The 14,614-nt window shown below is 44.8% G+C and overlaps 1 protein-coding gene across 2 annotated transcripts in view; it reads right to left on the bottom strand.

Moving 5' to 3' along the window:
- The window catches only part of arglu1 (arginine and glutamate rich 1), a 41,130-nt gene extending 27,643 nt beyond the window's left edge, over positions 1 to 13,487 (bottom strand). Inside the window, exon 1 of one of the 2 annotated variants that reach the window (XR_004412275.1) lies at positions 12,990 to 13,487. Coding sequence is in view for 1 of the 2 variants with exons in the window: in XM_033022205.1 (XP_032878096.1) it covers positions 12,990 to 13,294 (305 nt within the window). In the remaining variant the exon portion in view is untranslated. The remainder of the gene's footprint in view (positions 1 to 12,989) is intronic. The other variant, XM_033022205.1, reaches the window with a different exon arrangement.
- Positions 13,488 to 14,614: the final 1,127 nt, after the last annotated feature.

Below are 14,614 nucleotides of genomic sequence, written 5' to 3'. Positions count from 1 at the left end.
TACCACAGATATTAGCTCCCAGATCCAGTAGCTCCCAGGATTTTCCTTGCAGATATTCTTATAGAGACAACATTAGCCACCCCCAGTCTTCTGGTTCCTAACCCATGTGTAATGATGATCCATATATCTCTGAAGAAGGGTTTTGACCCGAAACGTCACCCATTCCTTCTCTCCAGAGATGCCGCCTGTCCCGCTGAATTACTCCAGCATTTTGTGTCTGTCCATATATCTCTGGCCAGGGCTCCTGCAATTTCTCTCAAGCTTCCTACCTTTGATACAGTGCATTCAGAAAGTATACAGACCCCTTTTTCACATTTTGTTACGTTACAGCCTTATTCTAAAATAGATTAAATTCTTTCTTTTTTTATCATCAGTCTTCACACAATGCCCCACAATAAAAAAAGCACCTGCTGAGTTCCTCCAGCATTTTTGTCTATCTTCGATTTTTACAACATCTGCATTTCTTTCTTAAACCTAAGACTAGATAGTGACCAAATCCAACAAGAAAGGAATAAACAACTTCACATCATTTAATATGCAGTATTATTATTTGGGACAGACCCATCATTTATTTATTTGCCTCTGTACTCCACAATTTTAGATTTGTAATAGAAAAAAATCACATGTGGTTAAAGTGCACTGCCAGATTTTATTAAAGGGTATTTTTATACATTTTGGTTTCACCATGTAGAAATTACAGCTGTGTTTATATGTAGTCCCCCCCCCCCCAACCCTCCCCATTTTAGGGCACCATAATGTTTGGGACACATGGCTTCACAGGTGTTTGTAATAGCACAGATGTGTTTAAATGCCTCCTTAATGCAGGTATAAGAGAGCTCTCAGCACCTAGTCTTTCCTCCAGTCTTTCCATCACATTTGGAAACTTTTATTGCTGTTTATCAACACGAGGACCAAAGTTATGCCAATGAAAGTCAAAGAACCTATTATGAGACTGAGAAACAAGAATAAAACTGTTAGGAAACATCACCTAACCCTTAGGCTTACCAAAATTAACTGTTTGGAACATCATTAAGATGAAAGAGAGCACTGGTGAGCTTACTCATCGCTAAGGGACTGGCAGGCCAAGGAAGACCTCCACAGCTGATGACAGAAGAATTCTCTCAATAATAAAGATCAGAAACACTCTTCAGGAGTCAGGTGTGGATTTGTCAATGACCACTGTCCGCAGAAGACTTCATGAACAGAAATACAAAGGCTACACTGCAAGATGCCAGGTTACAATGCCAAGAACTACTTAAAAGAGCAACCACAGTTCTGGAAAAAGGTCTTGTGGACAGATCAGATGAAGATTAACATATCAGAGTCATGGCAAGAGCAAAGTATGGAGGAAAGAAGGAACTGCCCAAGATCCAAAGCATACCACCTCATTGAAGGGCTTGAAGGGCCGAATGGCCTACTCCTGCACCTAATTTCTATGTTTCTATCTGTGAAACATGGTGGTGGGGGTGTTATGGCCTGGGCATGTATGGCTCCTGAAGGTACCTGCTCACTTATCTTCATTTATGATACAACTGCTGATGGTAGTAGCATAATTAATTCTGAAGTGTACAGGCATATCCAATCTGCTCAAGTTCAAACAAATGCCTCAAAACTCATTGGCCGGCCGTTCATTCTACAGCAAGACAACGATCCCAAACATACTGCTAAAGCAGAAGGAAAAAAAAGAGTTTTTCAAAGCTAAAAAATGGTCAACTGGTGAGTGGCCAAGTCAATCGCCCGATCTGAACCCAATTGAGCATGCCTTTTATATGCTGGAGAGAAAACTGAATGGGAACTAGCCCCCAAAACAAGCATAAGCTAAAGATGGCTGCAATGCAGGCCTGGCAGAGCATCACCAGAAAAGACACCCAGCAACTGGTGATGTCCATATATCGCAGACTTCAAGCAGACATTGCATGCAAAGGATATGCAACAAAATACTTAACATGACTACTTTCATTTACATGACATTGCTGTGTCCCAAACACTACGGTGCCCTGAAATGGGGAGACTATGTATAAACACTGCTGTAATTTCTACATGGTGAAACCGAAATGTATAAAAATAAATAAATGATGGGTCTTTGTCCCAAGCACTATGGAGGATACTATATTAGATGTGATGGTCATCAAAAATTGGAATATTCATGATTCATATCATCAGGTTGCAGAACAACGACCTAAAGTGAACAAAAGACGATATTCTACTAGTTTGTGCTGGGCCTCAGTTCAACAGGTTATGGGGAGAAGGAAGGAGAATGGGGTTAGGAGGGCGAGATAGATCAGCCATGATTGAATGACGGAATAGACTTGATAGGCTGAATGACCTAATTCTACTACTATTCCTTATGACGTTTTATGGCATGACCCTTCTTCAGACTGATGACAGATTGGGCCTGCTGTTCATCAGTGGGGTCATGTTCAAGGAGTAGCTAGGAAGAGGTATCTGAGAGCCAACAGTCAGCCTCAGTATGGTAAAGATCAGTCTGCCAGACTATAATGGTACTGTGGCGGCTCCCAAGGGTCATGCCATCATACTGTCGAACCCCTCGGCACGGGAGTGGTTCAGTCCGGAGGCGGCCCTTAGCCAGAGGGTTTAAAGGCAGGGGTTTGGGTGCCATCTTTCTCTTGTTTGGTCTTCCCTACAACCGGGATGAACATAATAAAAGGTGCCTCTCAAAACACTGGACTTCGTGCTTCCTTTTGAGACCCACGCACTACAGTACTGGAATTTGCAACTGGGTTTGATGAAAAGTACTAGAATTGTGAAGGAGCAGAAAGCAGTGTTTTCGGAATGGGTGAGTCTGGGGTGGATAGGGGAATGCAGCGGTCGAGGTGGTCCATGTCATGGCAGTATTTGAAGATGAAAGATTGAGGGTGGTTGTGCGGGGGAAGTCCAGGATGAGGGTGGGAAATAGGAGAAGGGGCTGTCAACGAAGGGTTGGCGCTTGGGTCAGACACAGGGTCTGAGTAGATCAGGGTGAACAGAAGGAGGCTCAGGGGAGGAACAGTGGAGATAGGGGTGTGTGTGCTGATGTGCGGGTTGGGTGGTAATGGAAAAAGGTGTGATCAGTATTAAATGAAAGTCACTGGCTCCCAACCGGGGAGGCTGGCGTAATTAGCAGAGTCAGGAGATCCAGTCTGCAGCCAGGTAGGGCCAGGGAAGCCTAGATTGAGTGGGATTGTGTGCCCTATTCAATCTGGTTTTATCCCAGAGGCAGTTAGGTAGGTGAAATGCCTACCTAAAATACTGATTGCAGGCATGGATCAGTCAAAGATTGAGGTAGAGGAGAGGTCCATGGCATGACTGGGAAACCAAGGCCAGGAGCTACAGGAACTACTGAGCTAGGACTAGGAAAGGCACAGTGGTGAGTGCATGTCCTAAACTCTCCACTGTGCCTCTTCTGATCTATACTCAAGGAGAACGGATGTGAATAACAATAGATGCAGTATATATAGTTTAGATCCTGGTTGAGCCCAAACGTCGAGGCCTGAAAAACGAGCCGACAGCCATGCAGGACAAGTTGGCAGCAAAGACAAGTGCTGAAGAAAGACATGCGGCTGCAATAGTATATTGATATTAAAACATGGTCGTAGACCAGAGAGCAGGAGGAAGCAGAGGGCGAGCTGTGCAAGGGGGTCTCACATAATTCCCAGAAGAGGTGAATGTCAGACGAAACTAGGGTCCTGACACAAAACACAGCTTTTCCATTTGCTGCCTGACCAACTGCGCTCCTCCAGCACTTTGTGTTTTACTTAAGTTTCAAGTATCTGCAGTCTATTTACACTTTACTTTACAGTTTAGAGATATAGTGCAGAAACAGGTCCTTCGGCACACCGAGTCTGCACCAACCAGCGATCACCCATACACTAGCACTATCCTACACACTAGGGACAACCTTTCTAATTTACAGAAGCCAATTAACCTACAAACATGTACGTCTTTGGAGTGTGGGAGGAAACTGGAACACCCAGAGAAAACCAATGCGGTCACAGGAAGAGCGTACTCTGTTCAGACGGCACCCATAGTCATGATTGAACCAGGGCCACTGGTGCTGTAAGGTAGCAACTTGACCAATATGTTACTTGCGTCTCCAGTCTTCAAAGTTGGCGTACTTTGAGGAGCTTTTACAGTGGAACAGTAAAATAGAGACAAGCGATTGCAGATGCTGCCATCTGGCGCAGAAGAACAAAGTGCTGAAAAAAAAGCAAAATGCCAGAGTAAAGGGCCTGTCCCACTGTACGAAGTAATTCAAGAGTTCTCCCTAGTTTCCCTTGATTCGAACTCGGAGAATTACGGTAATAACATATAACAATTACAGCACGGAAACAGGCCATCTCGGCCCTACAAGTCCGTGCCGATCAATTATTTTCCCTTAGTCCCACCTGCCTGCACTCATACCATAACCCTCCATTCCCTTCTCATCCATATGCCTATCCAATTTATTTTTAAATGATACCAACGAACCTGCCTCCACCACTTCCACTGGAAGCTCATTCCACACCGCTACCATTCTCTGAGTAAAGAAGTTCCCCCTCATGTAATAACAGTTCGTAGGTACTCGGGGCTCTCGTGGACATTTTTCAACATGTTGAAAAAACATCACGAGTTTACCGCATTTCCCGAGTACCTGCCATTAGCCTTGCGAGCCACTAAGAGATAACCCGAGCTCCGACGTACCCGCTACGTACATACCACGAGTTTTGACTTTTTATTTATTTTTTAAATTCGGGAGAGCTCTTGAATTACCTCGTACAGTGGGACAGGCCCTTTACTCAGCAGGTCAGGCAGCATCTCTGGAGAACATGAACAGCTGACGTCTCGGGTCCGGATGCTTCTTCGGGAGGAGCCTGAAGAAAGGCCCCGACCTGAAACATTATCTACGAGTCTGAAGAAGGGTCCCGACCCTATCCATGTTCTCCAGAGATGTTGCCTGAGTTACTTCAGCACTTTGTGCTATTTTTGAAAACCAGCATCGGCAATTACTTGTCTCCAAAGTGCCATTGGAACTCAGTGGGTCAGGCTGCATCTGTGTAGGGAATGGACAAGGCGACATTTCAGGTCGGGACTCCGTTTCAGATGAAAGAAGGGGCCTGACCCAAAATATAGCTTGTCCATTCCCTCCGCAGCTGCTGCCTGACCCACTAAGTTCTTCCAGCACTTTGTCTTTTGCTCAAGGCAGCTTGCAATGGATTGTGATTACAATCCTATCCCTTGGGATGGTGGCATCCAGAAAGATATAACAAGAAGGTGAAAGCACAGTGGAAATTGGCTAAACAAAATGAAATTTGAGCGCAGCATGAGTGTACGAAGCAACAGGAATGTAGACATGCCTATTCTGGTGAAAGATTTGGGGGAGTGTTCCATTTTGAATCGTTGAATACTTCCTTAATCTCAATTTCTCACATTATTCCCCTTATACTTAACTCCCTTAAATATATAGTTTTATCTTGAGTATACCGAATTACTAGTTCTGCAATAGAAAGTTTCAACATTCACAGCATGTTAAATAAAGGCTTTTCACTTCACACGTTGGGTGGAAACGATGAATTATTCTGACACTGGAGTCACATTCCATCATTTGTCTTCCAAGACTCTTCAGAGTTTTAAGTAATTTGCTCCATCGCTCATTGAAGCATTGGCAATTCCCAATAATTGGAAAGTCATTCACAAGATGATCAGACACACTGCATGGTTGTGTTACATGCTGCTATTCAAAGCAGATCAGTTTTAGATGTGGTAAATTTTAAAAGCTTTTGGTTTCCATTAATTACAATATATTTTGGGGCATAACTTTGTAATTAATCACAGATTATTTTCAATCTCACTATACAATGACTTTAGATACATAGAAAATAGGTGGGCCATTCGGACCTTCGAGCCTGCACCGCCATTCAATCTGACTATGACTGATCATCCAACTCAGTATCCCGTACCTGCCTTCTCTCCATACCCCCTGATCCCTTTAGCCACAAGGGCCACATCTAACTCCCTCTTAAATATAGCCAATGAACTGGCCTCAACTACCCTCTGTGGCACCTGAAAAGAAACTGTTCACTAATTACATTGAAAGAAAGGCCCATTCAAGTATTCATAGCTATAGCTTTGATCAGGAGAAACTGAGTGGAATAGAAAGATAAGTTGTTCCCACAATGGGGCAACAGGAGAGTTGCTGCCTTACAGAGCCAGAGACCAGGGTTTGATCCTGATGACGGGTGCTATCTGTACAGAGTTTGTACATTCTCCCTGTGACCATGTGGGTTTTCTCTGGGTGCTTCAGTTTCCTCCCATGTTCCAAAGACACATGGGTTTGTAGGTTAATTGTCTTCTGTAAATTGCCCCTAGTGTTTAGGAAATAACTAGTGTATGGGTAATAAAACGTTAGTCGGCACAGACTCGGTAGGCTGAAGGGTCTGTTTCCACGCCGTATCTCTAAACCAAAGGACAAAAATCAGCCAAGTGAATTAATGCATGTGGGAGTGGAACGACTAAGCCTCTGTTTGAAAAAGAAGCAAATCGCCTTCAGAGGGAAGTGTAGAGGGAAGGCTGAAGCATTCAGGACCAGGGAATTGGAAAATATCAAATTAGTAGAGGGCATTCAAAGTGTCACCACTATAAGTGGGAGGGGACTGGATCAAAGGGGAATAAATGTGGGAAGATACAAGTTCAATGCAGGCTGTATGATCTGGGGTAATACAAGGTTAGAAGTCGTGGAGGAAGATCTCCCAAGGAAAATAGGCTTGTCGACTGCACTGAAGGCAATGGCCTGTCTGATGGTGTTTAGAGTAATATGAATGCTACAAATGATTAATTCATTGTATGTCTATAATACCGAATTATTCACTTTCTTTAAAGCTGATTACTCCAGGTTAATTTTCAGTTATAGTTTTCTGAAACTGGTTAAAATTCAACTTGTTTAAGCCCAAAAGATCCTCATACATTGACACTATGGCATTGTCTAGGGCCAACACATTTATGTACTTATTTATATTTTAAAATTAAAAAGTTAAGGGTTGTAGTGGGATGATGAGTGAAATAGTCTTCCCTGCAATAGTGGACAAGGTCATGCCAACTGTGCCTTTTCCCCAACCCCAAATCAAATGTACACCACAAACATGTTCCAGTTATAACAGGAACTTGGGACAGTAAAATGGAAGTGTATTGAGAGCAATCTGTGTTACGGTCAAAGAGGCGTTGAAGGAACTATTGTGTATGAAGGTAGACAAATCTCCAGGGCCTTATCAGGTATATCCAAGGACATTGTGGGAAACTAGAGAGGAAATTACAGGAGTGTTTAAGAAGGAACTACAGATGCTGGAAAATCGAAGGTACACAAAAATGCTGGAGAAACTCAGTGGGTGCAGCAGCATCTATGGAGCGAAGGAAATAGGCAACGTTTCGGGCCAAAACCCTTCTTCAAACTGATTTTTCCTTCCTTCTCCCCACCACCCCCTATCAGTCTGAAGAAGGGTTTCGGCCCGAAACGTTGCCTATTTCCTTCGCTCCATAGATGCTGCTGCACCCGCTGAGTTTCTCCAGCATTTTTGTGTACCTAGGAAATTACAGGAGCCTGGTTGAAATTTATAAGTCGTCGTTAAATACAGGTGGTGTGCCGGAAGACTGGAGGGTGGCAAATGCTGTTCCTCTATTCACGCAGAGGATGCAGTGAAAATACTGGGAAGTATAGGCCAGTGAGCTTATCATCTGTAGTTGGAAAGTTACGAGAGAAGATTCTGAGGGATAGGATGTTCATGCATTTAGATCGACATGGGCTGATTAACGATAATCGGCATGGTTCTGTACGTGGGAGGTCGTGTCTCACAAATCTGATTGAGTTTAAGACGTGACTAAAAAGGTTGATGATGTAGCTGTAGATGTATATATGGACTTCAGCAAAACATTCGACAAAGTTCCACATGGTTGGCTGCTCTGGAAGATTATGTTGCATGGGATCCAAGAAGACAGCAGAATGGATAGAAAATTGGCTTCATGGAAGAAAGCAGAGGGTGATCGGTGGTGATTGCTTCTCAGACTGGAGGCCTGTGATCAGTGGTGTTTATCAGGTTCGGTGCTAGGCCCGTTACTGTTTGTCATCGACAGTGCCCTCCATAATGTTTGGGACAAAGGCCCATCATTTATTTATTTGCCTCTGTACTCCACAATTTGAGATTTGTAATTTAAAAAAAAAATCATATGTGGTTAAAATACACATTGTCAGATTTTATACATTTTGGTTTCACCATGTAGAAATTACAGCTATGTTTATACATAGTCCCCCATTTCAGGGCACCATAATGTTTGGAACACACGGCTTCACAGGCCTTTGTAATTGCTCAGGTGTGTTTAATTACCTCCATAATGCAGGTATTAGAGAGCTCTCAGCTTTCCATCGTCTTTAGATTTCTAGTCTTTCCATCATCTTTGGAAACTTTCATTGCTGCTTATCAACGAGGTATCCACACGTGTGCAGTGTGTACTTGACTGGCATCACAATGGGGACCTAAAGGATCCAAGGGTCGTCACAACGGGTCGACTAGTAATAAAGAACAATCCCCAAACACCTGTCCGACAGATCAGAAACACTCTTCAGGAGTCAGGTGTGTATTTGTCAATGACCACTGTCCACAAAAGACTTCATGAACAGAAATACGGAGGCTACAATGCAAGGTGCAAACCACTGGTTAGCTGCAAAAATAGGATGGCCAGGTTACAGTTTGCCAAGTACTTAAAAGAGCAACCACAGTTCTGGAAAAAAGGTCTTGTGGACAGATGAGATGAAGATTAACTTATATCAGTGATGGCAAGAGAAAAGTAAGGAGGAGAGAATGAACAGCCCAAGATCCAAAGCATACCACCTTAATCTGTGAAACACAGTGGTGGGGGTATTATGGCCTGGGCATGCAAGGCTGCAGAAGGTATTGCCTCACTTATCTTCATTGATGATCCAACAGTTGATGGTAGTAGCATAATGAATTCTGAAGTGTATAGATATATGCTATCCGCTCAAATTCAAACAAATGCCTCAAAACTCATTGGCCAGCGGTTCATTCTACAGTAAGACAATGATTCCAAACATACTGCAACAAAGGAGTTTTTCAAAGCTAAAAAATGGTAAATCCTTGAGTGGCCAAGTCCATCACCCGATCTGAACCCAGTTGAGCACGCCTTTATATGCTGATGAGAAACCTGAACGGGACTAGCCCCCAAAACAAGCATAAGCTGAAGATGGCTGCAATACAGGCCTGGCAGAGGACTGGTGATGTCCATGAATCGCAGACTTCAAGCAGTCATTGCATGCAAAGGATATGCAACAAAATACTAAACATGACTATTTTAATTCACATGACATTGCTGTGTCCCAAACATTACGGTGCCTTGAAATGGGGGACTATGTATAAACACTGCTGTAATTTTGACATGGTGAAACCAAAATGTATAAAAATGGCCTTTATTAAAATCTGACAATATGCACTTTAACCACGTGATTTTTTTCTATTACAAATCACAGATTATGGAGTACAGAGGTTAATTAATAAATGATGGGTCTTTGTTCTAAACATTATATGTCAATGATTTGGATGAGAACATACATTGCAAGAATAGCAAGCTTGCAGATGAAACAAAAGTGGGTGGTTTTGCAGATAGTGAAGCTAGTTGTGAAAAATTGCAGCAGGATCTTGATCAATTGGTCAGGTGGGCTGAAGAATGGTCGATGGAATTTAACACAGAGAAATGTGAGGTGTTGCATATTGGGAAGTCTTAACATGGACAGGACCTACACAGTGAGTGATAGGGCTCTGGGGCGTGTCGTAGAGCAGAGTGATCTAGGAGTGCAGGTGCATGGTTCCTTGAAGGTGGAGTCGCAGATAGAGTGGTCAAAAAGGCCTTTGGCCATTGGCCTTCATCAACCAGAACATTGATTATAGAAAATGGGAGATCATGTTGCAGTTGCAGAATAAGACGTTGTTGAGGCCGCATTTAGACTACTGTGTTCAGTTCTGGGCACCATGTTATAGGAAAGATTTTGTCAAACTGGAAAGGGCACAGAGAAGATTTACAAGGATGTTGCCAGGTCTGAGCTATAGAGAGAGGTTGAGAGTAGGCTGGGACTCTATTCCTTGGAGCGCAGGAGGATGAGGGCTGATCTTATTAAGCTGTATAAAATCATGAGAGGAATAGATCGGGTAGCTGCAGAGTCTCTTGCCCAGAGGAGGCGAGTCAGGGACCAGAGGTGTAAGGTGAAGGGGAAAAAATGTAATAGGAATCCGAGGGGTAACTTTTTCCACACAAAGGGTGGTGGGTATGTGGAACAAGCTGCCAGAGGAGACAGAGACTATCCCAACATTCAAGAAACAGTTAGACAGGTACAAGGATAGGATAGGTTTAGAAGGATGTGGGCCAACACGAGCATTTGGGAGTAGTGTAGTCCCAGCTACACTACATGTCCCAGCATGTTGGCTGGTCATAGAATCGTAAAGTGATACAGTGTGGAAACATGCCCAACTCACCCACAACGGCCAACAATGTCCCAACTGGTGTGGGCAATTTAGACGGAAGAGCCAGTTTTCAACACTACACAACTACAAATTTAGGATTCACCTTGACTCAATTAAATAGAATAAAACTGTATTCACCCAATTCCAAGACAACTGCGTGACTATTACTGGAGATGCCCTCAGTCAAATGGTGGGTATTCATTCACACCCCTGACTTCAACCTTATGGACAGTGGAATGGGTTTAGGATCTCTGGTGGTGGATTACACATCACAAGATATCTAACGCAATCCACTTGTTACAGTCACTATACCTGTTGAATTTCTGGTTTATTATAACACCCAAGTGGTTTATGATGAGATATTGATAATACAATTGAAAATCAAACCTGGGTGATCAGACTCTTACTAGAGTTGATCAATGTATGGCCCACTGAAATGAAAAGTTTCCAGTCCTGTGATCACTTGACCACACCTAAAGCTGATGAATCCAAGCAAGACTGGGCTCTGCTGGCAGATGGCACATGAGCCCATTCTAGCTACAGGTGCAGGAGACCTGTCATTCAACGAGTTCCAGATTGTAGACCCCTCTGAAAAGGGTCTCAACCCGAAACTCATCCATTCCTACCCAGAAATTCCGCCTGTCCCGCTGTGTAAACCAGCATCTGCAGTTCCTTCCAGATTGACATCAGTTCTGCATGTCTCTGTAAAGTTCATTGTTCCATTTTGAATCGTTGAATACTTCCTTAATCTCAATTTCTCACATTACTCCCCTTATACTTAACTCCCTTAAATATATAGTTTTATCTTGAGTATACCGAATTACTAATTCTGCAATAGAAAGTTTCAACATTCACAGTATGTTAAATAAAGGCTTTTCACTTCACACGTTGGGTAGAAACGATGAATTATTCTGACACTGGAGTCACATTCCATCATTTGTCTTCCAAGACTCTTCAGAGTTTTAAGTAATTTGCTCCATCGCTCATTGAAGCATTGGCAATTCCCAATAATTGGAAAGTCATTCACAAGATGATCAGACACACTGCATGGTTGTGTTACATGCTGCTATTCAAAGCAGATCAGTTTTAGATGTGGTAAATTTTAAAAGCTTTTGGTTTCCATTAATTACAATATATTTTGGGGCATAACTTTGTAATTAATCACAGATTATTTTCAATCTCACTATACAATGACTTTAGATATATAGAAAATAGGTGTCCAGGAGTAGGCCATTCGGACCTTCGAGCCTGCACCGCCATTCAATCTGACTATGACTGATCATCCAACTCAGTATTCCGTACCTGCCTTCTCTCCATACCCCCTGATCCCTTTAGCCACAAGGGCCACATCTAACTCCCTCTTAAATATAGCCAATGAACTGGCCTCAACTACCCTCTGTGGCAGAGAGTTCCAGAGATTCACCATTCTCTGTGTGAAAAATGTTTTTCTCATCTCGGTCTTAAAGGATTTCCCCCTTATCCTTAAGCTGTAACCCCTTGTCCTGGGCTTCCCCAACATCGGGAACAATCTTCCTGCATGTAGCCTGTCCAACCCCGTAAGAATTTTGTAAGTTTCTATAAGATCCCCCCCTCAATCTCCTAAATTCTAGCGAGTATAGGCCGAGTCTATCCAGTCTTTCTTCATATGAAAGTCCTGACATCCCAGGAATCAGTCTGGTGAACCTTCTCTGCACTCCCTCTATGGCAATAATGTCCTTTGGTTGGAACTATCAATTTGCAATGAAGTAAGCAAGTAATAAGCACCTGTGCATCACTGTCCAATACTGTTTGGGGTACTTTAACAGAGATACAATGAGATTGGGTGTCAAACGTGAGATGTAGAGACTCTAATCTGATTTTCATTTATTGAGGGTAACAGGGCAATTGCACTGCAATTTTAGACGAGCAACTCGAAGGAAATATCTTCCAACTCTTATATCCCTCTCCCCTAATTCTCAGCCTGACGAGTCTCCACCCGAAACATCACCTAATCCTTTTCTCCAGAAAGGTTGCCTGACCCGCTGAGTCACTCCAACATTTTGTGTCTAGCTTGGGCGTAAACCAGCATCTCCAGTTACTTCCTACACACAATTCGAATTTAATTGTTCCGACCACCACCTCCACCTGCGTTCTGAGGTGGAGGTGGTGGTCCCTTCCTTCCTTTTTGGGGATCAACATGGGGGTCTCCGGGGCGATGAAACCGTGAAAACTAGTTTTTTTCTCTCTCATTTATGATATTGTTTAGAGTGTACGTTGTGCTGCTGCAAGTAAAAATTCATTCTGTAGAAGTCTCGACCCGAAACGTCACCCATCCCTTCTCTCCAGAGATGCTGCCTGTTACTCCAGCTTTTTGTGTCTACCTTTGATTCAAACCAACATCTGCAGTTCCTTCCTACACGTAATAATTTAATTGTTCTGTTTGGGACATATATACGACAATAAAACTCTCTCGGCCGCCAAGCCGCTGTGGGACCCATCCCCCAGTTCACTCACATCTTACGCTGCCTCTCCAGCTCGGCCTTCTTCTCCTCCTCCTCCCGCTTCTGCTTCTCGTCCAGGCTGCTGCGCTTGCTGAGGTTGCGGCCGAAGATGTCGATGCGCTCGGGGGTGTTGCGGCAGCGGGAGCGGGATCGCGATTGGCGGGCGGCTGCGTGTCGCCGGGCCTTCTTCTCCCGCGACTTGGAGCGTTTCCGCGGCCGCTCCTTTTCCCGCGAGTGTGAGCGCGTCCGCCGCTTGCCGTGCTTGCTGGCCTTGGCGTGCTTGCAGCGCGACGAGCTGCGGCTCCGAGACCTGCCCATGAACGCCAACGCGGCCCACTCTCACCCCGCGACCACACAGCTCCGCCTTCACCACCGGCTACCGTCCAGCGACTCCTTTCAGTGCCTCAAGCGCACAATGTCTCCGAAGAGACGGAGACGCGGCAGCGACACACACAAAATGGCGGCTCCCGTAAACATGGAGGATGGCCGGCTCCCGCCCACAATGCACCGCGCCGCCTCCCGCTGCAGAGCAGCTCCGGCCCGGACATTGCCGAGTGGGCCCGGACATTGCCGAGTGGGCCCGGACATTGCCGAATGGGCCCGGACATTGCTGCTCCGGCCCGGACATTGCCGAATGGGCCCGGACATTGCCGAATGGGCCCGGACATCGCCGAATGGGCCCGGACATCGCCGAATGGGCCCGGACATCGCCGCTCCGGCCCGGACGTTGCCGAATGGGCCCGGACATTGCCGAGTGGGCCCGGACGTTGCCGAATGGGCCCGGACGTTGCCGAATGGGCCCGGACGTTGCCGAATGGGCCCGGACATTGCCGAATGACTCCCGAGTACCTTCGGGGAACACCTGACGCTTGCAATGGACTCTGGCGCAGCGGTACGCTGCTTCCTTACAGCGCCGGTGTCCCGGGTTCGATCCCAACTACGGGCGCTGTCTGCACAGGAGTTAATACGTTCTCCACGTGACCTTCGTTTCCTCCCACACTCCCAAGATGATCAAGTTTGTAGGCTAATTGGCTTAGTATACATGTAAATGTCCCTAATGAGTGTAGGACAGTGTTAATGTGCGGGAATTATTGGTCAGGTCATAAGGGACATGAGTAGAATTAGTCCATTCGGCCCATCGTCTACTCCACCAACTCTGCCATTCAATCATGACTGATCTATCTCTTCCTCCTAACTCCATTCTCCTGCCATCTCCGCATTATGTCTGACTAATCAAGAATATATCTAACTCTACCTTAAATATATCCACTGACTTGGCCCAACATTCCATAGATTCACCACCCTCTGACTAAAGAAATTCATCATCATCTCCTTCCTAAAAGAACGTACTTTAATTCTGAGGCTATGGCCTCCAGTCCTAGACTCTCCCAGTAGTGGAAACATCCTCTCCACATCCAATCTATCCAAACCCTTCATTATTCGGTAAGTTTCAATGAGGTCCTCCCCTCATTCTTCTAAAATAATACAGGCCCAGTGCCGTCAAATGCTCATCATACGTAACCTACTCATTCCTTGGATCAGTCTTGTAAAGCTCATCTGGACCCTCTCAGAGCCAGCACATCCTTCCTCAGGTTTGGTGCCCTAAGTTGCTCACAATATTCCAAATGCAGCCTTACC

The sequence above is a fragment of the Amblyraja radiata genome, chromosome 6 (genome assembly GCF_010909765.2).
Source record: "Amblyraja radiata isolate CabotCenter1 chromosome 6, sAmbRad1.1.pri, whole genome shotgun sequence".
In the NCBI taxonomy this organism is placed as follows: Eukaryota; Metazoa; Chordata; class Chondrichthyes; order Rajiformes; family Rajidae; genus Amblyraja; species Amblyraja radiata.
Note: the sequence above shows the minus strand (reverse complement) of the source record. Positions and strands in the feature narration are given on the sequence as shown.